Source organism: Callithrix jacchus, chromosome 14, assembly GCF_049354715.1.
Source record: "Callithrix jacchus isolate 240 chromosome 14, calJac240_pri, whole genome shotgun sequence".
NCBI lineage: Eukaryota > Metazoa > Chordata > Mammalia > Primates > Cebidae > Callithrix > Callithrix jacchus.
In genome coordinates, this window is record NC_133515.1 from 21,591,380 (window position 1) to 21,614,097 (window position 22,718).

The window sequence follows — 22,718 nt, forward strand, 5'->3', positions numbered from 1 at the left end:
GGCAGTATAGCTCATAAACTAACTCAGATCACCTTGACATAATAGAAAGTCACCTTCCTGGCTCTTACTGCTAAGTTCTGGCTCTATAGCCTACAGGTATTTGCTGTTAAACAAGTTGCTTCTCGTAGGCGCAATGTCTTCTTCTAGACTGTACTGCCTTCTTTTAAGAGGTTGTTTTACAGGTTTAATGAAGTAACATTTTTAACATTCACAGAGAAACAGTAAAGCAGTGGAATCTGTTCTTAAATTTTATTGCTGGAACTATTTTGAAATCCCATATCAAACCCAATGTGTATTTTTCATAGGTTACCATAATCAAATGCTTCAGTTTAAAAAAAATGTTAAGCCCTAATTTTGTTTATTGTTCTATTATTTGTGGCTTATAATTCAGGGCATCTCAATTATTTCATAATTTGTAAATAAATGTATTTATGAATACATTATTTCATTAAAGTAGGTAACATGATTGTCCACTATTACTGAGCTCATCAATTCCAAGGAGAGAAAGCTAACAGATGTCAAGATCTGGCTTGGGCTACCACTATCACTTCTCTACAGATTCTAACTGAACCAGGAGATGTTTACTAGAGTGATAATCTCCATGTTATCTCCAACTGACATGGAAGACAAAGCCCTACTTTCATTTTTTTTAAGTTCCATAAAGTAGATGAAAGTTGACATTTTCTCATTTCCAAGATACATACTAACAAAATATTTATACAACACCCCATGTGTCACTTAGCTCCATTCTCAGTTTATAGATCACCTTTGTAACGAAAATCACAATTCTAATATAAGGTGCCACCCATTTTGTTTTGATTCAAACTATTAGCTGGCCAGCAGCCAAATGACCTTCCCGTGACTACAAAATATGAAATGCTTCACCATGCTAATTTTCTTTGTATTGTTCCAATTTTAGTCTTTGTGCTGCCAAAGCAAGCACAAAGCCTTACTTTTACATATAAATGCTGATGAGCCATGGATGAGGCTTAGTTCTGTTAAATCTAACTAACCAACTTGAGACTCAGATAATTCTGATGAATGACTTCTTGTAAAGCAGAATTTAAAAATATTTTAAATACTTGAGAGTGTGATGCAAATAGCTTGAGAAATCTTCATTATTATAGAAAACAGACCACTTGAGGGGCTAACCACAAGTTGATGCCTACTACTCTAAGGAAGGATGGCATAGAAGCTTCCACTACCTGAGAAAAGCTCTTACACTGTTTATTTTAAAAGTCTCAGGGTACATATCTGGTAGCAATAAAAAAAAAAGTGTAATTTCTTTCTACAACATTAAACTATCCTAACTAATATTTGCTTTAAAGAAAAAAAAAAAACAAAAATCAAAAAAGCCAAGGGACTCAAAAAATAACTCACCATGAAGGTCTTGAAGTCCAGCTTAAAATGTGGGCTCTACATCAGGTTTTGAGTGTGGGTGAAAGTGTCAATTTACTCACTATGTGTATTCATAAAGTTAGAACGTCCAGCTAACAGAGCAAGGTTCTGGTGTTTTGGAAACAATGACTGAGCATATAATGTATGCATGTGAACTAAAAAATAGTTGTAACTTTGAAGTTTTTTAATGGATCAATGTGAACACTGAGCAATATCAAACAGAAAGGGCATCAAAGGGTGGCAAAGGTTAATCATTACCAGGCTATAGGAGCATTTTTGATAGCAAGAAAGCAGCAACAGAATCAATGAAAACAAAACAATGATTAACATGTCCTTTCCCCCTCCCTTTCTGACTTATAGAAACTATTTGTCTTCCTTGAACTTAGGGAACCCCTTAGGTTCTTGAAAAATTCAAGGATCAGGCTATAGTAGATGGTCCCCAGTAAACACCACAAGATTTTTTCAATAAACTAGACATTTCAAGATCAAATAACTAATTAGAAAAATCAAAGATGTGAAACTACTTTATCCTATGCATAGGGGTCATACTTGAAACAAAATGAACATTGGAATCCCTAATGAGAAAAGTGTTCATTAGCCTTTTTGTGTAAAGACTTACATTTTATTTTTAGAATCAGCAGCATAATTTTCTGCAGTCTTCCCATAGACATCTTGAGAAAACACATCAATATTGTGCTGCAGAAGAAGAATGACTGTATCTCTGTGTTCACGACGAACAGCAAGTGTGAGGGCTGATCTAAAATAAGAGAGAGATAATTAAGAAATCTAATAATGTTTTTAAAAGCTAAATTTATATACTTCATCAACTTAATATCTTGCTTGTCCATGTAGAATTAACCCAGTTGCATGTACTAATAAACAAGCCATCTTGGGTGCTCAAGGGTTTATCTTTGTAAATTATCACAAAGGTTAAAAGCAAGGAACAAAAAGGAAGCCTCTTGTCCCACTGTGGTATGACATAGTTAAAATTGCTGACTTAAAGTCCTTTGATGGGCAAGAAACTATGCTCTGGCCACCTATCTAAAGTAGGCAAATTTAAGTGAACAATTATTCTTATCTTCCCTAGTCTGATATTTTATAATGCAAAATCAACTAAGGGGTCAGATAAGAACTATCTGTAGGCTTAAAACAATAATATTAATAGGAATGCTAATAATAGCCATAGTTTCAGTTAATGATACTGATAAGCATGTGTTAGGCACTTAATTAAATGCCACATATATATATGGAGGATAATATATCCTTTAAGGGTGGTTGTGTGTAACCATACACACACACACACACACACACACACACACATATGTGAGCACATACTTACATGCTTAGCCATTGTTTCCAAAACACCAGCACCTTGCTGTGTTAGCTGGACATTCTAACATTATATATATATAATGTTACTTATACACAACCACACTTGAAGAATATATTATAATCCTCCTTCTCATGTAAGAAAACATACTTGGTGATAAGTAGTATTCCCAAGGTCACAATTCTAGCAAGTGGGAAAGCTTGGGATTAAACCCAGTCCTGTGTTAACCTAAAGCTTGTCTTCATTAAGGTTTTACCCATTTAAAGCTATCTTTTCTCCCTCTCCCCATATCAATTAAAAACAACAGCAAAACACAGTAGAAATGAAAAGCATGAAACCCCTTTAGCTAAGATAAAATCATACAATCAAAAACATCACATTATTACATTATAAGTAACATATCATATTACAAATAACAAACATCTGTCAATATACAGAGACTTCCATATAGAGAAGTCTTCTGTGTGGATAGTGTCTATAGAGACAAATCCTACCAACACTCTTCTTTATGTTACTCCGTCCAAATAATTGTTTTTCTACCTAAATTATAATCTGTGTTGATATTTCTCACTATATCCCAATCATTAAAAGTTAGTCTTTTATTAATGTAATTTCTGACTTGAGTGACTGCTAGCACTCTAAAATGACACTCAGGTTTTAAAACAACATAACAAGAACTAAGGTCTGTACCTGTTAAGTGAATCAAGTGCATTTATATTTGCGTTTTTCTTTAATAAAAATTCCACCATCTTCAGTTTTCCTTGACTCGCAGCAAGTAAAAGTGGTGGAGGTTCTTCCTGTAAAACAACAGCAATGATTTATAATTCACAAAGTCACACATTTATCAACTGAATTGAAAACCTTATGTAAGATCCTATGAGCTTAAATATATACAATTGAAAGAACATAAGAAGTAGCCTCTTTCTTTTCACTCCTCGGTGCTTTTCTATGTGCTGCTCCCTCCCCTGGAAACAACCCTTCTCTGCCTCACTGTAAGAACTCTGGTCATCTCTAAAACTCATTTCAAACATCTACCAGTTCCAAAAATCTCTGCTTCTGTCACCGCATTTGGCATGGTATTTTGTAAGGATTTTATTGTTTCCCACCTGAACCAACAGCTTCTTGAGAGCAAGAGCTGTAATTTTTTTCTCTATGTCCTCAAACCCTAAGACACAGTAACAAATGTTTCAAGTATTTTTATTAATGATCTAAATTGTTATCTATGAGCAGTGTTTCTTAAAATATTAATACATTCCAACGAATACTTACTTTACCAGAAGTTGAAGAAAGACCCCAAAAGAAAGACTCCATCACCACCCATGTTTGAAAAATGTTACAAAACTGTGCAGTAGGCAACTAGTATTTGAGAAATCTTTGGAACTTCACCTAATCCCTATTTGTCAATACCTTTCATGTAGAACATTAACATTTGAGGGATTAGAGTTTCAGGGATACAGTTGTGAGAGCTTACCAATAAAGGTGGAGGTTTCCTCTGGGTATACACGCTATTGATTCTATGAACGGTGTCAGAATCTCCTGGGGAGCACCTGACTTGTCATCTGAGATTCTGACACGATTGACAGTTCATTTGAAGCCTATCTCTTTTAATTCAGAACCCGGATCTCTGAATTAAAAAGAGATAGGCTTCAAATAAACTTTCACTGTGTATTATTAAATAGTCCATGGGTTTTCTCTAGTAGCATTTTTATCTTAGCTGTGAGAAAGCTCTGTGTGAAATGTTATTCTCAATTACAATCTCAGGACCCTGGTGCAAATGATTATGTAATTATAGTCTTAGGACCCTGGTACATAACTCGTTTTAACATTTATTTGTATTCTAGTTTCCATATTGTTACTTAAAACTTTTTTATTTTACATAAAATATAAATCAGAAATAAAAATACAATGGCTTATCAATTAAAGCTCTAATAATTGCCTATATGAATTATTTATAGCATAATAAAAATCACTAAATTACCTGCATTTTTAGGAGACAATGCTGAAGAGAAAGATATAATATTGTTGGCAATATGCATAACCTATGCAACTATACCATTGATAAACCTGAAAAAGCTTACATGCATTCTAATGGGAAGATGATTATTTACAGTATATATAAGAAAAATAGTTTATAAAACACTGTCTAAATTCAAAATTCAACCCCATTACTAAAGAATTTATATAAAATATAGACTACATATTTGAATAAATATAAAATATCTTGAAAACCTTGAAATATTTACTAAAATATACTATAAAACAGGGCTTGCAAAGTCATCCTTACAGAGGCAAGGGAGATGACCTGAGGAGCTGAAGTACCTAAGTAGGCACAGCAGCAAAATGAAGACCACATGCCTCATAGAAAGGGGCAACCGCTGGATAGCATCCTGAACAGTGAGATGGGCTCAAGGGACACCAGACTAGATTCTTTAAGAGAAGCCGGGAATCCAGATCTGTGTACAGTCTCCCAAACCTTACATGTTGACACAATTTATAGAGGCAAACTAAACATGTCTATGGGCCACATTTAGACTATAGACCTTGTATTTTTATATTTGCTATGGATATGTCTCTAAGTGGTTGTGCATAAAGCAAGTATTTTCATGCAAAATACTTCTTTTCTTTTGTTTCAGATTTTTTTTTCTAAAACAGACTCAAGAATGCAATAAAAATTAGTATTAAAAGTCATAATAACCACTTCAAGCACTCTTACAACATTCATTCATTTATAATTTGTTTACTTTTCCCAGATTAGCCAGGTGCAATGGCTCACGCCTATAATCCCAGCACTTTGAGAGGCCAAGGCCGGTGGATCACGAGGTCAGGAGTTCGAGACCAGCCTGGGCAACATGGTGAAACCCCTTCTCTCCGAAAAATACAAAAATTAGCTGAGCATGGTGGTGGGTGCCTACAATCCCAGCTACTTGGGAGGCTGAGGCAGAGAACTGCTTGAACCTGGGGAATCATGCCACTGCACTCCAGCCTGCAGGAGACAGAGCGAGACTCCTTCTCAAAAAATACCCACAAAAACAAAAAAACCCAGATTGTTCACCAAATGGATAATTAGTTTATAGGACTGCTGAAAGTAAATCATTAAAAGGATACCTCTCCGTATTCTTACTAACTTCATGGTTTTCAGTGTTTAAAACTGCTATCCTGATTATGCATTGTTCTATGTACCTGACATACTAAGTCAGTCCATAATAGACCTTCAGCTTAAAAAAAAGGTTTATGTTTAAGTCTTTAATCCATCTGGAGTTAATTTTAGTGTAAGGTGTCAGGAAGGGGTCCAGCCTGGCACCATAAAAACCCTAGAAGGAAATCTAGGCAAAACTATCCAGGACATAGGAGTAGGCAAGGACTTCATGAACAAAACACCAAGAGCATTGGCAACAAAAGCCAAAATAGACAAATGGGACCTAATGAAACTCCACAGCTTCTGCACGGCAAAGAAACAGTCACTAGAGCAGATCGGCAACCAACAGAATGGGAAAAAATTTTCGCAGTCTACCCATCTGACAAAGGGCTGATATCCAGAATTTACAAAGAACTCAAGCAGATTTACAGGAAAAAAACAAACAAGCCCATTCAAAAGTGGGCAAAGGATATGAACAGATACTTTACGAAAGAAGACATATATGAGGCCAACAATCATATGAAAAAATGCTCATCGTCACTGGTCATCAGAGAGATGCAAATCAAAACCACATTGAGATACCATCTCACGCCAGTTAGAATGGCGATCATTAAAAAATCTGGAGACAACAGATGCTGGAGAGGATGTGGAGAAAAAGGAACACTTTTACACTGTTGGTGGGAGTGTAAATTAGTTCAACCATTGTGGAAGACAGTGTGGCGATTCCTCAAGGCCTTAGAAATAGAAATTCCATTTGACCCAGCAATCCCATTACTGGGTATATATCCAAAAGACTATAAATCGTTCTACTACAAGGACACATGTACACGAATGTTCATTGCAGCACTGTTTACAATAGCAAAGACCTGGAATCAACCCAAATGCCCAGTGATAATAGACTGGATTGGAAAAATGTGGCACATATACACCATGGAATATTATGCAGCAATCAGAAATGATGAGTTCGTGTCGTTTGTAGGGACATGGATGAATCTGGAAAACATCATCCTCAGCAAACTGACACAAGAACAGAAAATGAAACACCGCATATTCTCACTCATAGGTGGGTGATGAAAAATGAGAACACATGGACACAGAAAGGGGAGTACTAAACACTGGGGTCTATTGGGGGGAAAAGGGGAGGGCCAGTGGGAGGGGGAGGTGGGTAGGGATAGCCTGGGGAGAAATGCCAAATGTGGGTGAAGGGGAGAAGAAAAGCAAAGCACACTGCCATGTGTGTACCTACGCAACTGTCTTGCATGCTCTGCTCATGTACCCCAAAACCTATAATCCAATAAAAAATTAAAAAAAAAAAAAAGAAAAAAAAAAAAAAGGTTTAGAATTTATTACTAATGCAATTGAGAGAACCCTGCTTTTAATAATGATGTATTGACCTAATCACCAGAATGACAACAAAGAGACTCAAAATCCTGAGTCAGTCTCTACTTATTAAAACACTATCCAATAGCAAATTCCTAACGACCCTCTGAATGGCAGTGAATAAGTGACGGTGGCAAAGAAAGGGTCTTAAGCTGAAAGATACTGCAAATAATAGTCCTTCTAACTTCCCAACCACAGAGGTAGAGACAGATAAAAGGCTAATATTATTGGGAAGGAGAGATTTAAAGGAAGCAGCACCTATCAAACTCCAACCCTTCTGGAGATTTCTTAAGTTTTTGAGATAGGGGAATTTATATTATACTTTTATCTATACAGTGGTTCTTAATCAGTAGTGTATCAGTATCTCAAGAAACTTGTTGTTGTTGTTGCTAGAGACCGGTTCTTACTCTGTTGCTCTAGCTAGATGCACCACCGTGCCCAGCTTCAAGGAAATGTTTTAAAACATACATGTCCAGGCTGTATTAGATTTGCTATATTAAAACCTTCAGGGGATATTCTAGACTTATAGATTTGCTTTTAATTTCCTCAGGCTACTGTCATGCACAATTCTAGCTTCAAACTAACGCAGTTGATAATCACTTCAGTCTCATCTCTCATCCACATAGCAAATCCCCTTTATCATTTGAGATTTGGCCAAAAAAAGAGCAAAAGATAGAGCCATTCACTGAAAACTCCATTTACTTTTTCTGGGTAGGGATAGAGAATAGAATAGTAAACTCAAAATCCAACTTGATTTTACGGTATATAAGCTCCTTATCTCCCACCTGCCCATAAAGACATTCTGAACTTGAGAGTAGAGTTTAGATGCTTATCTAGGTGGCTGTTTCTGCCAGAATTGAATAATGTCCATTATTTATGTGTTCTGCTCTCTGCTGAACTGTGTCCCACTTCATCCCCACTATTCACTGCCAATCTGGTTTCCTCAGAGTCCTACCAAAATTGATCCACAGGCAATTTTACAACTTACAAACTCTTTCCCAAAATAAGAATGATTATCCCCAAAACCAAAGAGAATCTTGTCTAAACATATAAATTGAAAACAACACACACACAAAAACCTCTTCTCAGTATTTTCTCTCATTACCAAGTTTCCAAATTAGCTTGTGTATTTCTGAATTCTCTCCTTTTCATTTTTCCCTCTTAAGCCGCCTTTCCACAGGGGAATCACTTATTTTTTTTTTTTTTTTTTTGAGACAGAGTCTTGCTCTGTCACCCAGGCTGGAGTGCAGTAGCATGATCTCGGCTCATTACAACCTCTGCCTCCTGAGTAGCTGAGATTACAGGCACGCACCACCACGCCCAGCTAATTTTTGTATTTTTAGTAGAGATGGGGTTTCACCATGTTGGTCAGGCTGGTCTCAAACTCCTGACCTCGTGATCTGCCCACCTTGGCCCCCCAAAGTGCACTTTCAAATGAAATCACCTTCACATACATTACTTGTCAACAGCAGCAAGATTTACATTTATTGTGAAATGCTTTAATTTTCTTTGAAATTTAAAATAAAGCATATTTACAAGGGCAAATTTTACTTTCCTGTGTCACTTTACACTAATCAGAAAAAAAGAGTAATTTAGTGGAAAAAAAACTTAACTATTACCTTTCCCAAATTCAGTTACCATGAATTACAAATTTATTGTAATTCATTTTTTGCTCTAATTACTTACCATAAGTGCATGAAAGAAAGCGGTACCCTGTAATGCTTCTTTAAAAGTTCCACTATTTAAAGTAAAATCTTAGACAGTTAAGGCATTTAAAAATATTTTCATTCAAGGAATATTTGAGATTCCAAATATGAAAAATTGATCCTTATATGTTAAAATAAATGCATTTCAGGTAGTTTGAAAATAACATTGGTTGATCTATACCTTGCTGCTTCTTTCAATATCTGTACCATGTGAAAGTAGACTTTCTATCATGGCTGTATCTTCATTATACACAGCATAGTGTAGAGCAGTCCTGCCATAGTAATCCATAATATTTGGATCCGCATTATTTTCCAGCAGAATAGTTGCACAAGACACCTGCTTAAGTTGTATAGCCTGTCAATATTAGACCAAGAAAAAGATTGCAAATACTGGAAAATCAAAATGAACACTCCACAGGATTTACCAACCAATTATATAGTGGTATTACAATGAGACAAATTCATTTTATTCTATGTACTTAAACCAAATCCATCTCACGCTCAGAGTTGGCTTCTATATACCTTGATCAGAGGTGTCCTGCATTCACTGTCGAGGAGATTAAGCTGGCAATTGTTCTCTACCAGGAGTTTTACCATTTGAGATTGGCCAGTGGCACAGGCCAAATGTAGAGCAGTCCTGTGAGAATGAGAGGACTTTTTAAAACATGTAATTGACAGGGTGATGGATGCAGCCAACCACCATCACACATGTATACCTATGTAACAAGCCTGCATGTCCTGCACATGTATCCCAGAACTTAATTAGCATGTTATTTCTCTGTCTTCAAAAAAATTTAATTTTCTTATAAAGAAAGTACAGTCTTTGTTAGCCCTTAATACTCACCATATTAATGAAAGAGCAGGCTATTTAACAGAAAAAGCTTGGCCTTTGGATTCAGTTTACGTGGGGGCCTGAATTTTACTTTAAGCTCTGTCACTTAGCTAAAATTTAGCCTTTCTTTGCTTCAATTTCCTCATCAAGAAAATATATAAGAGAATAGTAGCTATCCCACAGAACAACACTGTGATGCTTCCATCAGAATCTATGTATGGCACTTAGAACAGTTCCTCACACAAATGACAGCTCAATAATTTTTAAATATGACTATTTACAAAGACATTTTATTTAGTTAAGATGATACAATCATATCTACATTGAGGTATGTATTAAAGATTAGAAGCATCAATGCATTTCAATCATTTTCAGATGTTCATGTTCTCATTATTCTCTTATATAAGCTACTATTCGCTTATATATTAACATCTCCTGAAACTGGAATACCATTTACAATTCATTATTTATTACAATTATAACTGGCAACATTTTAAACATTCTCTTAATGATATATAAAGTAATGTGGTATCACTCAATCCATAGTGCCTTACATTAAATGGGATACAGTACATAGAACAGGCAGTTCTACTCACGTAATTAGCACCTAAATAAAGTACTATGGAAAAAGAAGACCAAAATAAAAACAACAAACTCTTTTTTTTTAATAAAACACATGTTAGATATGTTATCAAAACAACAAATTCTTAAAGTAATTCTTACTTCAATTTAAAAAAAATTGATAGGTGTGGCTATCAATCAAATGAATAGGTGTGGCTCATATTTTTCAATACTTAGATTTATAGACTGTTATGTAAATTAGGTATTTGCAATGATTATCCTGTTGCTGACTTGCAAAGAGCGCTTTCTAACTTATTTCTATTTTAGTAATGAACAGGTACTATCTGCCTGTTTAGTCTATCTTCATTCTATGAAGAAACACTGAGCACCTGCTTATTAAAAATAATCACTTGTTCACAAAGAATAAATATGTGGGTCAGAGGCTGCTCTGGGCTTTCAGTTGGGAAATGCTGTCAGCCCCCTGACAGTCCCAATCTGATCCCACTTTTGAACTCTATCTTTGTTTCTGTTTCTTAATTCCTTCAGCACTGCCTGGGTTGGGGTCTCTACAACTGAGCTGGTTTCAGCAGCCTAGGTTGCTTGAATATCTGGAAAAATAAGAGCTCTTACTGATTTGAAGAATTCTCTATAAAATGAAGATCACTTTTTCATATAATATGTATATATACTTATTGTCTTGTTATTTTTTCTTATAAACAGGAGGTTTTAATTTTTTCATTTTTGCCAAATCGACCTTCAGAATGTGTGCTTGTGATATCTGTAGGAACATAAACATGTATCAATATAAGTAAGCATTTGTGTTTTTTCTGTTTTCTTTCTTATTTTGTGCACTTAAAATTTTTCATCTACATTCCATAAGGAACTTATTTCTGTGATATAAAAATCTTGCTAGTTTTCTCCAAATATTTAGCAGACACTTCATTTATGAGTAATTCATCTTTTCCTACTAATATGAAATGTCACCATTATCCAATTCTACTAGATTGGTGCAAAAACAAATGTGGTTTTCGCCATTACTTTTAATAGTGGCAAAAACTGCCATGGCTTTTGCACCAACCTAATAGATTCTTATATATATTGGGGTATTCCTGGATTTTCTAACCTGTTCCATTGACTGATATGTTGTTTCAGCTGTTAGTAAATAACTTGTGAAAATTAATATCACGTTTTCATTATCTAGAAAGGCAAGTCTTTTTTGACTCCATTTCCAAAGTTTTCTTAATGACATCACAATAGTAAAAGCATGTGTAATTCAAAAATGTTAACACTTTGATAAGTTTATTTGGATTATGTAAAATTTATAAACACAGAAAGAGCTCAGAACTTTAGAAAAATGTGCCTTTCTATTCAAGAATATAGACCATCTTCCCACTTCAAAGTTTCCCTCTAAGGTCTCTCAGTAAAAACCATATTAACATAGGTGTCCATTGATACAAATTAAAGATTGGATTTTATCCACATAATTTTAGCCATAAAGTTGATATATTATGGAAATGATTTCTCTCATAATGTACCTTTCCATAATGTATGTAACACTACGCTTTAAAATGTGTACATTAAAAATAAAACGCTGCACATGCTGAATTTTATTAGCGAACCCGCTTTAAAATGATTTATAAAGAAGGGGAACGGTGAGTGATTAGAAACCAACTAAAGTTTTGTTTTTGCTTTGCTGCTCATGAAAATGGCCTGGGTGCTCACCCCTGCCGAGGTTTCCACATCCCAGGTGCAGCTGAGCCGGCCAGGGAAGAAGAAAGTCCAGACCCTTTGGTGAGAGGACTCGCCCCCACCCTCACCCCTACACCCCTATCCCCCACCCCATCCACCCCCAACCCTCACCCCCACCCCCAGTCCTCTACCCCATGAACCTTCACCCCATCTCCCCACCTCACACAGTCCTTGCCCCTACCCCCAAGCCTTCATTCCATCCACCTCAGTCCATTCAACCCCCCATCCCATCCCCTACTCCCCACTCCCATTCCCCAACTCACTACCCACCCCGCCACCCCATTTACCCCCACTCCCCAGGCCCCGCTCCACTCACTCCCACCCCAGTCAGGCACCCCCTCTCCCCCAAATCCATATCCCGAGCCCCAGACCATCCACCCCGCAACCCCCAGCCTGGAAGGGGCACTTCTCCCACATCCGAAGGCCTCCTCCCGCAGCCCCAGCTCCGAACCCCCTCACCTGTTCTTCTTGTCTTTGTCATTGATGCAATTTTCCCTGATCAGAATGGTTTTCAGTTTCTCTAGCTTACAATGGACGACAGCTCTGTGGATCTTTCGAAGATGAGATGATTTGATTTCGTATTCGCAACACGAGAAGCCGTCGCCCCACAAGTGCTGCCAGCGGATGACGGGCCTCTCCCAGCCCACATCGTCTTCGCTCAACAGTTGGCGGTTCTTCGGCCGCAAGTTGTTGACTGAAAAATTACGTAGGTTTAAGCTTCCAGCTTTAGCCATACTTAACTCGCCTTCGGGGATCGCCGCCTCCGAAGCAAAACAAACAACGCGCTCAGGCCACGAACCTTCGCACAGATGGTTGGCGCCTCCCGCGTCTCTGCAGAAACGCCAAACAGAACCGTGAGGACCAGCGCGCATGCGCACCTCAGCCGTCCCGCCCCACAAGCCCGAGGCGGAGAACGTGGGAACAGCTCTCTAGCCGGCCACGCGCAGGCGGCGGTTGCTGCGGAGGGGCCTCAGGATGGGCTCCTTGGATCGCGAGGCTCCTCGCTGCCCCAGGGCCCGTCTGACTGTCGCCCGCGCCCCCTTACCCTCCTCCACCGGCTCCCGACACGCGGAGCACCCTGCGCTGGGCGCTCTGCAGCCCAGAGATAGGGCTGAGCGGCCTTCGCGTGTTGCAGCCGCCCGGGCCACAGCCCGACTTTGCCGCTGCGTAGTCCCAGGGTCAGCGCTGATGCGCGCTAGGCCTGAGGGCGGGATCCGGGGTTGCCATCACTGCAGCCTGCGCCCCACTTGCAGGTGGCGGCTGCAGCTCGGGCTCCGGCGGGGGGCGGCGGGGCTCCTGGTCGCTGAGCGTGCGGCCCACGCGGCCGAGAGTGTTTGCCTCCTGCACCAGGGGCTGAAGTCCAGGCCCTGCGCTCCTGCCGCTGACTGCCTGACTTGCCGCTCGCTGCCCAGCTGGCTCCGGGGTCCACGCAGTTGGTGGCGTAGTCCTGGTGGGGGATTCCCAATCCGCGGCGACCGCTGGTCCCTGTGCTGGTGGCGGCTGCAGCTGCGGCGCCCTTGGGCTGACGCGGCTTCCCAGAGCCGCGCCCGGCCACGCCCAAGGGCCCCGCAGACTGCGCCGCTCTGGCCAGCTGCTCCTGAATTGCGGGCACGGAATCTGGTGCTGGGCACTCTGCAGCCACGGGGATGAGACAGCGCCGGTTCTCAGCCTCGTGGTGACACTGGGGCTACAGCCAGACTTCACCACCGCAACACCCAAGTTGTGTGATGGGGGCACGTGTGAGGAAGGGCAATCGGGGTTGCGGTGGCTGCTGCCTGCGTGCCACTAGGATAGGGCTGAGGGGCTGCCAGGGGACGAGCACGTCGTGGCCACGGGGATGGGGCCGAGGGTCTATCTTTATTCTTATGTACCTGCTTGGCTGACTTCCCAACAGCCACCACTGCAGCGTCCTGTCAGGGAATCCTTGCTCCTGTGGCGAGGGTGGGGAGGGCGTGAAATATCAGAGATTGTTCAGTCGTTGCTGCCGGTGACGGACGTGCAGGTGGAGGCTGTACCTAGGGCGCTGGTGCGGGTTGGTGGATCTTCTCTATTGGATGGTCTCCTGGTAGTCCATTGCATCATGGCCAAGCCGGAGGGTCTGCTCTGTCTTACCACACACTAGGAGTCCGGGGGACACAGACATGGGTACTGCATGGTCAACCAGAGGTGGCTCAGCAGCCAGTTCATTCTTCCTGCCTTCACAGGGCCTGGTTGACAGTGGTGGCAGTGTCTGGCGCCAGTGTACACGGTTACGGTCCTGGTTGAGGAAAGGGGTGGGCAGATGGGGGTTGCCTGACCACTGCCGCTAGAGGGAGGCATACAGGTGGTGGCTGCGCTGCAGGCGACACAGCAGGCTAGCAGAGCTCCCCCGGGATGGCCTGGGGGTTGCTGAGTGTCCTGCCAACCTGGCTTATCCACTCCTCCTTGACCGTTGGCTGGAGCGTGGGCCATGGCACTGAGCACTCTGCAGCCACGGGCATGGGGCTGAGGGGTGAGTTCCTGGCATGGAACTGCCAACCCACTGACTGCCTGACTTCAGTCAGCAGTCATGTGAGTAATTCCAACCATGTGAATAATTTCTGTGGGAAGTAGAAAAGTTCCTTTTTAAAGTCTCCTTTCTTGTTAAAGAGTAAGTGTTCTAATAACTTTGTTAAGCCCTATCCTATGTAGCTGTTAAACACGCCATACTTACAGGTGTGTAGTACATTCTATGTCCTTATACTTTAACCAAGATATCTGTGCCAGATGTGCTCACAGTCCTGTCCCAGCTCTGCATTGCTTTTACCTGTTTAGAAAAGTTTTAAGTTGTTAGCCAATGGGGTTTTAGTGTCAATTGTGAAGTCTGGCTCCAGCCAAGGAGATCAGACACAGCAGTAAGGACTACCCCAAATGTCTAAGGGATAAATTTGTGTGTTTTCCTTTGTTCATGTTACTCTCGTGGCAAGATGGCTAGTGAGAGTACCCTTCCTGCAGTCCAGGAAGCAAAAAGCATTGCTGAAAGATCCTTTGTCTCAGTGCTATTTTTTTTTTTTTTTTGCAGCACTGAACATCTATTTCCAACAATTTCATTAAATGTAAATTAAGCACATATATTAAAAGAGAGAGTTTGTCACATTGAGAAAAAAACAAAAACAAGAGACAACTATGTTGAGTCTACAAGAAATAGAATTATATTCGCACAAAGAGATGACACAGATATACACCTAGTTAAGATGGCACAAAGCATTACTTCAATGTTAATTGCCTCCTTCTGATGTTGTATATTGCATATCGTGTAAGATATCACCATTGGGGAAAACTGGAAGAGGTGTAGTCTGGACCTTTATTTCCTACTTTTTCACCTCAATGTACATCTATAATTATAGTTACAGAAAACAATAAATAAAAGTAAACAGATGGAAAAGTTATATCATGTAATCCTTAATTAAGAATATACAATGTGCATGTTTTTTTGAGACAGTGTCTCACTCTGCTGCCCAGGCTGCAGTGCAGTGGCACAATTATGGCTCAAGCATTCCTCTCACCTCAGCTTTACAAGCAGCTAAGGCTATAGGCAAACACCACCATGCCTGGCTAACTTTGTTTATTTTTTGTAGAGACAAGGTCTACAAAAGACCTTGCCCAGGTTGGTTTCAAACTACTGGGCTCACGTGATTCTCCTGCCTTGGCCTCCCAAACTGCTGGGGTTACAGGCATGAGCCACCACACCCAGCCAACTATGTATAATTTAGGTGTAAAAGTATAATATTTGAAAAGTAGATTAATTGTTTTCTTTCTATTTCCACATAGCTACATACATAACTGGAGATTGGGATGTACTTTTGAGTAAGAAATGAAGGTTCTAAAAAAGATAAAATAAGAATTTTAAAGTGCCTCAGACAGACTGGTGAGTGGTTTATCCAATATGTGAGCAGTAAAAATAATTCAGCTGTTTGGACCCAGGGTACTAAAAAGCAGAAAGATAATTTTTCCTTGGAAATGGCCTAACTTATCTCCTCTTCTCATTCTCCTTCCGGCCTGGGAGCATCCAGGTCAGAGGGTAGGGTGGGGACAGCCTACATTAAGTTTTTATTTCAAGGTAGAAAATCTGTCTCCTTGATCGTTTGGGAAATCTAGAGACTAGGGCAGCTCAGTGTTTAAAATAGAGCTTCAGGCAGTATAGAATCTGAGTGTAAAAATTTCAATTCCATTTACTCTAGCAATTTACATAATATCGAAATATAGTTATGCTATGTTCACAAATATGCACACATACCTGTTAATATTCATTCTTACATACATGTGCACCATTACATTCCATGTACATGCATGGACACACCAACTGAGGAAAAAATCATTGTTTATATATTCAATTTTCCTTTGAGTTTACCTATATTTAGCCACTGTTTAAAATGCTTTTATTCCTAATTTTGGGGGCTGCTTATTGAGATTATTTTTCATCTCATTAAAAAGCAGCTTTAGGATTTCCTTCAGAGAAGTTTGGCTGGTGGCAAATTCCACTGGTTTTTGTCTGAAAGGTAGGCATTTTGTCCTATTTTTTCTTTTTATTATATAGAAAGATAACATAGAAAGCAAAATTTGCAGGTCTTAATTACACAGTTTAATGTGTTTTTGTGAATGCAAATGCCCATGAAGCAATCAGTCTATCTATTCTCACAACATTTTCATTGCAGCAGAACGGAAACATTCGGTTCTATTCAATGTAAATTATCCCATTACAGCTCCCAAATATGATGTGTATTCCTGAGGACTCCTTACAAAGCGAGGTGTGTCATATGTCCTGTTCCCAATGAAGAGGCCTAACTAGAAAACTAAAGGCTAAGAAGAGGTAGGAGGCTGCTCTAAGGAGGGGCCTCACTCAGCCCTTGGACAAAGAACAGGTGATGGTCAAGGTGCTGGTAGGGGCAGGAGCCTCTGGCATCTGGTCACAGGCACCATAGACCAGGGCTTGGGCAGCAGGGGGTGCTGTGGGCCTGCTGCTGAGGGCTGTATGGGAGTCTCAATTGGGAAACCAGACACCTGAACTTGGTCTCCGTTCAGGGCATACTGGGGCCAGCAGCTGGGCCCTCTCTGGGCCCTTGGGGAGCAGGAAGCAAGGCCTAGCCCAAGCAGCACCTCCCAGAAATGTCACCGCACCATTGGGAGTGACACTCTGGGCACAGGGAGTGATTTGGTTGGGCAGGGGAAAAGAGGCAAATTTTCATGAAGGGGCCTTCTCTCTTGTGCGGCTAGAGAGTGGATAAGAGGGATCTGCAGTGTGACTACCTCAGCAGAGCTCTGGGGCATCTGCACCATGGCATGGACTCCACTCCTCCTCCTCCTCCTCCTCCTCCTCCTCCTCCTCCTCCTCCTCCTCCTCCTCCACTGCATAGCTAAGGACAGTTCTCAGCATCCTCATCCCCCAGCTCACTGACACAACCTCCCAAACTAGCGCCAAGAATGTCCTTTCCTCTTTTTTTCTCTAGGCCATAATGAGTGTCTGTTTTCAGGGTTGCTGCCTAATCTGTGCCCAGGCCTTACCTAGAAATCTAACGGCTCCAACCAGGTAAAGTGAACCCTTCTCCTAAGTCAAAGAAGCAGTTTACGACATTAGAGCCCTTAGCAAATCTACCCTCTGGCTTCATTTAGACCAAATGTTTAAATTTTGAAGACATCTTTATTTTACCAACAATAATTTGAAAACTGTCTTTATTTCCCAAAGATTAATGAAGTTACATGAAATAAAAGGCATTATTTTTCTGACAAAATATTTAAGAGCTTTAATTTTCTCTGAAGCCAATTAACTGCAGCTCCTCTGTGTAAACATCACACACACAACACTTCTAGACAGGAGAAGATCTTGCAGTTGTAAGTTTTTCTTTCCCATTTTATGACTTTCTGACTGGTCCTGTATTTCCCTGTTTTCCAAATTAGTCGCTCTACTTTAGGATAAGAATTTTCTCTGCAAGATCCTGTCTCATATAAAATTTCCTTCCTTCAAAACCTTTCTTACCATAAATACATCTTCACATCCATGACTTTCTTTAGCTGTCTCTCCCCTACTAGTTTCTCGTGCCGCCTAAATCAAAAAGGTCAGATAAAGCAAGGCAAAACAGAGCAGAGCCTTAGATTTTGAGAAGGATCTGTCTGCTTACGGTTCTTGGGGTTCCATGAAAAAAAACAGAGGTTTCCTCTAAAATAGGATCTTTGTTTTCTTAAGTTTTTTTGGTATTGAATTGTTTGAGCTTATTATAAATTTTGGTTTTGCATCCCTTGTGGGGTGGAGAGTTTACAAATATTGTTTTGCATTCTGTGTGTCATCTCCTTTCTTTTCTGTTGTTTTTTTTTTTTTTTTTGCTGTTATAAAAGCTTTTTAGGATGACAGAATTCCATTTGTTTATTTTTGCTTTGGTTGCCTGTGCTTTTAAGGTCTTAAAGCAAAACTTTTGCCTAGATCAGCATCCTAGAGTGTTTCCACTGTGTTTTTATTTTAGAAGTTTCATAGTTTTAGGTCTTCAGTGTGTTTAATCCATTTGATTTGATTTTCATGTATGTCATGAAAATCAAATAAGACTAGAGATAGGTGTCTAGTCTTATTCTTGTGCATGAAGTTTCCCCACTGTATGTATGTATTTTCTTGGTGTCTTTGTCAAAGATGAGTTCGCTGTAAATGTGTGCGTATATATATGGGTCCTCTATTCTTTTCCATTGATCCGAGTGTCTGTTTTCAGAACGTGGCCATGCAGATTTGGTTACTATAGCATCCTAGTACATTTTGAAGTCAGGTAGTGTGATACCTCCAGCTTTATCCTTTTGGCTCAGGATTGCTTTGACTATTCAGGATCTCGTGGCTCCATAGAAATTTTAGGATTTTTTTTTCTATTTCTTTGAAGAAGTCACTGGTGTTCTGATAGGGATTACACTGAATCTGTTCATTGCTTGGGCCACTATTGTCATATTAACAACCTTAATTCTTCCAATCTGTAAGCGTGGAAGAGCTTTTTATTTTCCTGTCTTTTTCCATTTCTTTCTTTGGTGTTTTACTGTTTTCCATGCATACATGTTTCACGACTTTGACTAAATGGACCCCTAGGTGTTCTATATTGATTGCAGTTATTGTAAATGAGATTGTATTCCTGATTTCTTTTTCAGATTATTCACTCTTGGTGAGTATAAATGCTACTGATTGTTGTGTAGCAACATTGTAGGATATTTTGTATACTACAACTTTACAAAAATGCCTTAATCACTTCTGCCTGTTTTTGGTGTATTCCTTAGGTTTAAGTGTATAATCACGTAATCTGTGTACGAAGCTAATTTGATGTCTTCCTTTTCTATATAGAAGCCTTGTCTTTCCCTTTCTCTTTCCTTCCTTTCTCTTTCCTTTTCTCCTCTTTCCATTTTTCCCCTTTCCTTTCTTCCCTTTTCCTTTCCTCTTTACATTCCTTTCCATTCTGTTATGTTCGTCTAACCATTCCTTGCTGAATCTCTCTGGCCCTCACTTGCACTAGGAACTATGTTGAATGAGAGTGGTGAATAGGAAAGTGATCCTGATCTTTCTTCTCCAGGACCTGAATGTGCACTCACCAGGCAGCTGCAGCAGTGGTGCTCCATTCCTCCAAACATGCCATCCAGGAACATGGAGTCCTCACAGGCAGCACTGAGAGAAGTTGTCACCTTTGGACATGAATATCTCCAGATAGTGTCAGGAGATGCTGCTCGAGTGGCCAGTGTTCCCATCCAGCATGCCCAGAAATTAGTCACACATCACAGACACATAGCACCCTTTCTTCATTAGATACTGGAATCGGGACCCTGGAGCCATGCCCCAGCCCTGCCACCTGTGAGTATGGTCTATACCCAGGAGTTCTGCTGATGCCACTGCTGCCCTGAGCCTGCAGGAGTCTAAGGAGGGGGCCAGGCCCAGTCTGGTGGCCAGGAACCCAGCCAGTGAGCCAGAAGCAGTGAGAGCTGTTAGAACCTTTGTTGAGGTCCTCCTGGGGCTGCCTCTGGTTTGGATGTATCTTCCCATTCATGAATGCAAGAACATTGGCTAAGAGGTGTTCATAATGACCTTTCCTGATTTCTAGTCCTAGCAGCAGGCTAGGAAGATTCCAATGGTTCCATGAGCCTGCTATCATTTTGTATCTCCCAGTGTCAAATATCTATTTGGCTTCATTTGCTTTGACATATATTTTTCAATATTGTTTGTAATGTTGATAAGCAAAACTGGCCTATAGTCATCAAATTATCTTTGAATTGAATCATTTCCTTCATTTTGCTTTCTGTATGTACATGGTTGCTTTTTTCTCTTAGATTTCTTCAGAAAGTGACACATTTCCATTCTATCTTCATTTCTCATATGTGCACACTGGATGCACAGCCTAGGGTCCCACTTTCTCTGGTTGTCCCTTAGCCTTGCACAAGTGTTGATTGTGGGATTTTCATTATTGTTTCTTCATACAGGTATCATGCCTTCTGTGATGTATTGACTGGAGAAAACTTTGTAGTTTTCAGTTTCCCAAATATATATGCATTGGGGTGATGATTTGATTGCATTTTTCCAGGATATAGGTTACCTTTTGATTGTTGAGGACAGCTTTTGAGACTGATTCCGAAATCACAGAAATGAATGTGCTCCCTCTTTGTTGGGTTCTAACCATGTCCGTTAGATCAGGTTTACTGAGTTTTGACTGCTTCATTTGACCTTACTAAAGTCCTGCTCTGCTTAATCTGTGAATTTCCAACCAAGGTATATAATTCCTCTTCATGATTACGAAGGTAAATTTTTTTTAATTTATGTCAGTTTTCTTTATAAACGTCACTATTGCCACATTGTTAATATGTCTGAATGTTCAGAGAGATTCAACACTAGTTTACATATCGTAACAATATTAGATACTAAACTTTTTATTTATTTATTGGCAATAAAAATTGTGCATATATGTGGTATACACCATGGTATTTTGAAGTATATACACATTGTGAAAAGCGTAAATCAAGCTATTTTATTTTTTACCTTACTTCATGTATTTTTCTGTTTTACATGTGAGAACACTGAAAATCTATTCTGGGGGGATTTTTAGGTATACAGTTAATAGTTATTAATGCTAGCCCTCTTGCTGTATCCACCCAATGCCTACTAGACATAGATAAGCCATAGAATATAAAAGACTCTAAACTGCTGCTTTCCATTCATAGTTCTTTACCCAGAGACCACCCATTTTTCCGCTGAGAGACATAATTGAGACCAGCAAGCCCCTGTCCAATCCTCTGTCTCCCCTGGGAGCTCCCCCACTACCCTCAGTGTCTGGGTGGTGGCTCCAAGTTGTTGCCTCCTATGAGAAGCTTCCCCACAGACAAGCTGCCAATGCACCACCCTCATAAAGCTGGTTATGGAATTCTGCCACCTTGTGGTCAGAACATTTTCCTTACTCAGCCCTGAAATCTCTTTAAAAAAAAATTTTTTTATTTTACTTTAGGTGCATACTATAGCTGGCATTTCTCCCCATGATCCCTCCCCACCCTCCTCTCCCTCACCACCCCCCTCTGTCTCTCCCCTACCCACCCCAACTGCCCCCAGTATGTGATGCTCCTCTCCCTGAGTCCACGTGTTCTCATTGTTCGACACCCACCTATGAGTGAGAACATATGGTGTTTGGTTTTCTGTTCTTGTGTCAGTTTGCTGAGAATGATGGTTTCCAGATTCAGCCAAGTCCCTACAAAGGACACAAACTCATAATTTTTTATGGCTTCATAGTATCTTGATCTCACAACTACCCAGCCTGCTTACACACATGGGTCAATAGAGACAATTCACACTGGGATTTAACTTTCTCTGACAAGAAAGCATACATATCAATCCTAGGGATACCCAGCACTAGGACAGGTCCTGCCCCCCAACAAGCACCCTGAACTTGCCTTTTCCTTATTGAAAAAAACATGATGGCAGAGAGGGTGATTCCTGACTAAGCCACCAGATCAGTCTCAAATTCAGCCAAGGCCCAGAATTACATCTAAAGTCAACTACAGATTGGGAACAAATTACATACTGTCTTAAGTAAGTTAAACCCGATGTGACCTCACCATATTTAACAAGGATTATTTATATTTTGATATAAATATGTCATAAGGAAGAATGGTATACCCAGCTCTTAAGTTAATTTACAAAATATTATAGATTTATTTGCAAACATTGATGAAATGCCTACCATGAGAAACCACAGCTTGGTATACATAGTGTAAACTCATCAGTACTCATAACCTATCTTAGATAAAGGCATTAACTTATCTCCACATTAGAACTGAGTAAACTATTACAGAAGAATTTAGTGACAAGGTCTCCTGGGCCGTGACAATGGCAAACAGTGCCCATGGAGTTATCTTCAGGGCCTGCATTTGTAATAACTGATTGTTGTCTTTCATCATCCTTCACATCCCCCATGAGTCCCTGCCAGACCATAGGCCCCACCTCTCTAGCAGGTTGCAAGACCCTGAATTGGTAGCTGGTCATCCTCATACATGACTTGTCCCTGGAGGCACAGTGTACTCACTTGTGGAAATATTTTTAAGTGATGATGTATAAATTATAGCCCGTTGTGGGTTCACCCAGTTGGTCTCAGTTAAGCTATGATTTTGAGATCATGT

At 40.1% G+C, this 22,718-nt stretch overlaps 1 protein-coding gene across 2 annotated transcripts in view; it reads right to left on the bottom strand.

Annotated features, from left to right (window-relative positions):
* Positions 1–12,973, bottom strand: part of LOC128928123 (ankyrin repeat domain-containing protein 36C-like) — a 44,989-nt gene extending 32,016 nt beyond the window's left edge. Inside the window, exons 1-5 of one of the 2 annotated variants that reach the window (XM_078348927.1) lie at positions 12,552–12,973; positions 9,473–9,587; positions 9,132–9,305; positions 3,419–3,525; positions 2,018–2,155 (exon numbers count right to left, since the gene is read on the bottom strand). In XM_078348927.1, coding sequence (XP_078205053.1) covers positions 2,018–2,155; positions 3,419–3,525; positions 9,132–9,305; positions 9,473–9,587; positions 12,552–12,964 — 947 coding nt within the window. In that variant the 5' untranslated portion in view covers positions 12,965–12,973. Of the gene's footprint in view, positions 1–2,017; positions 2,156–3,418; positions 3,526–9,125; positions 9,306–9,472; positions 9,588–12,551 lie in introns of those variants that run through there. The other variant, XM_078348928.1, reaches the window with a different exon arrangement.
* Positions 12,974–22,718: the final 9,745 nt, after the last annotated feature.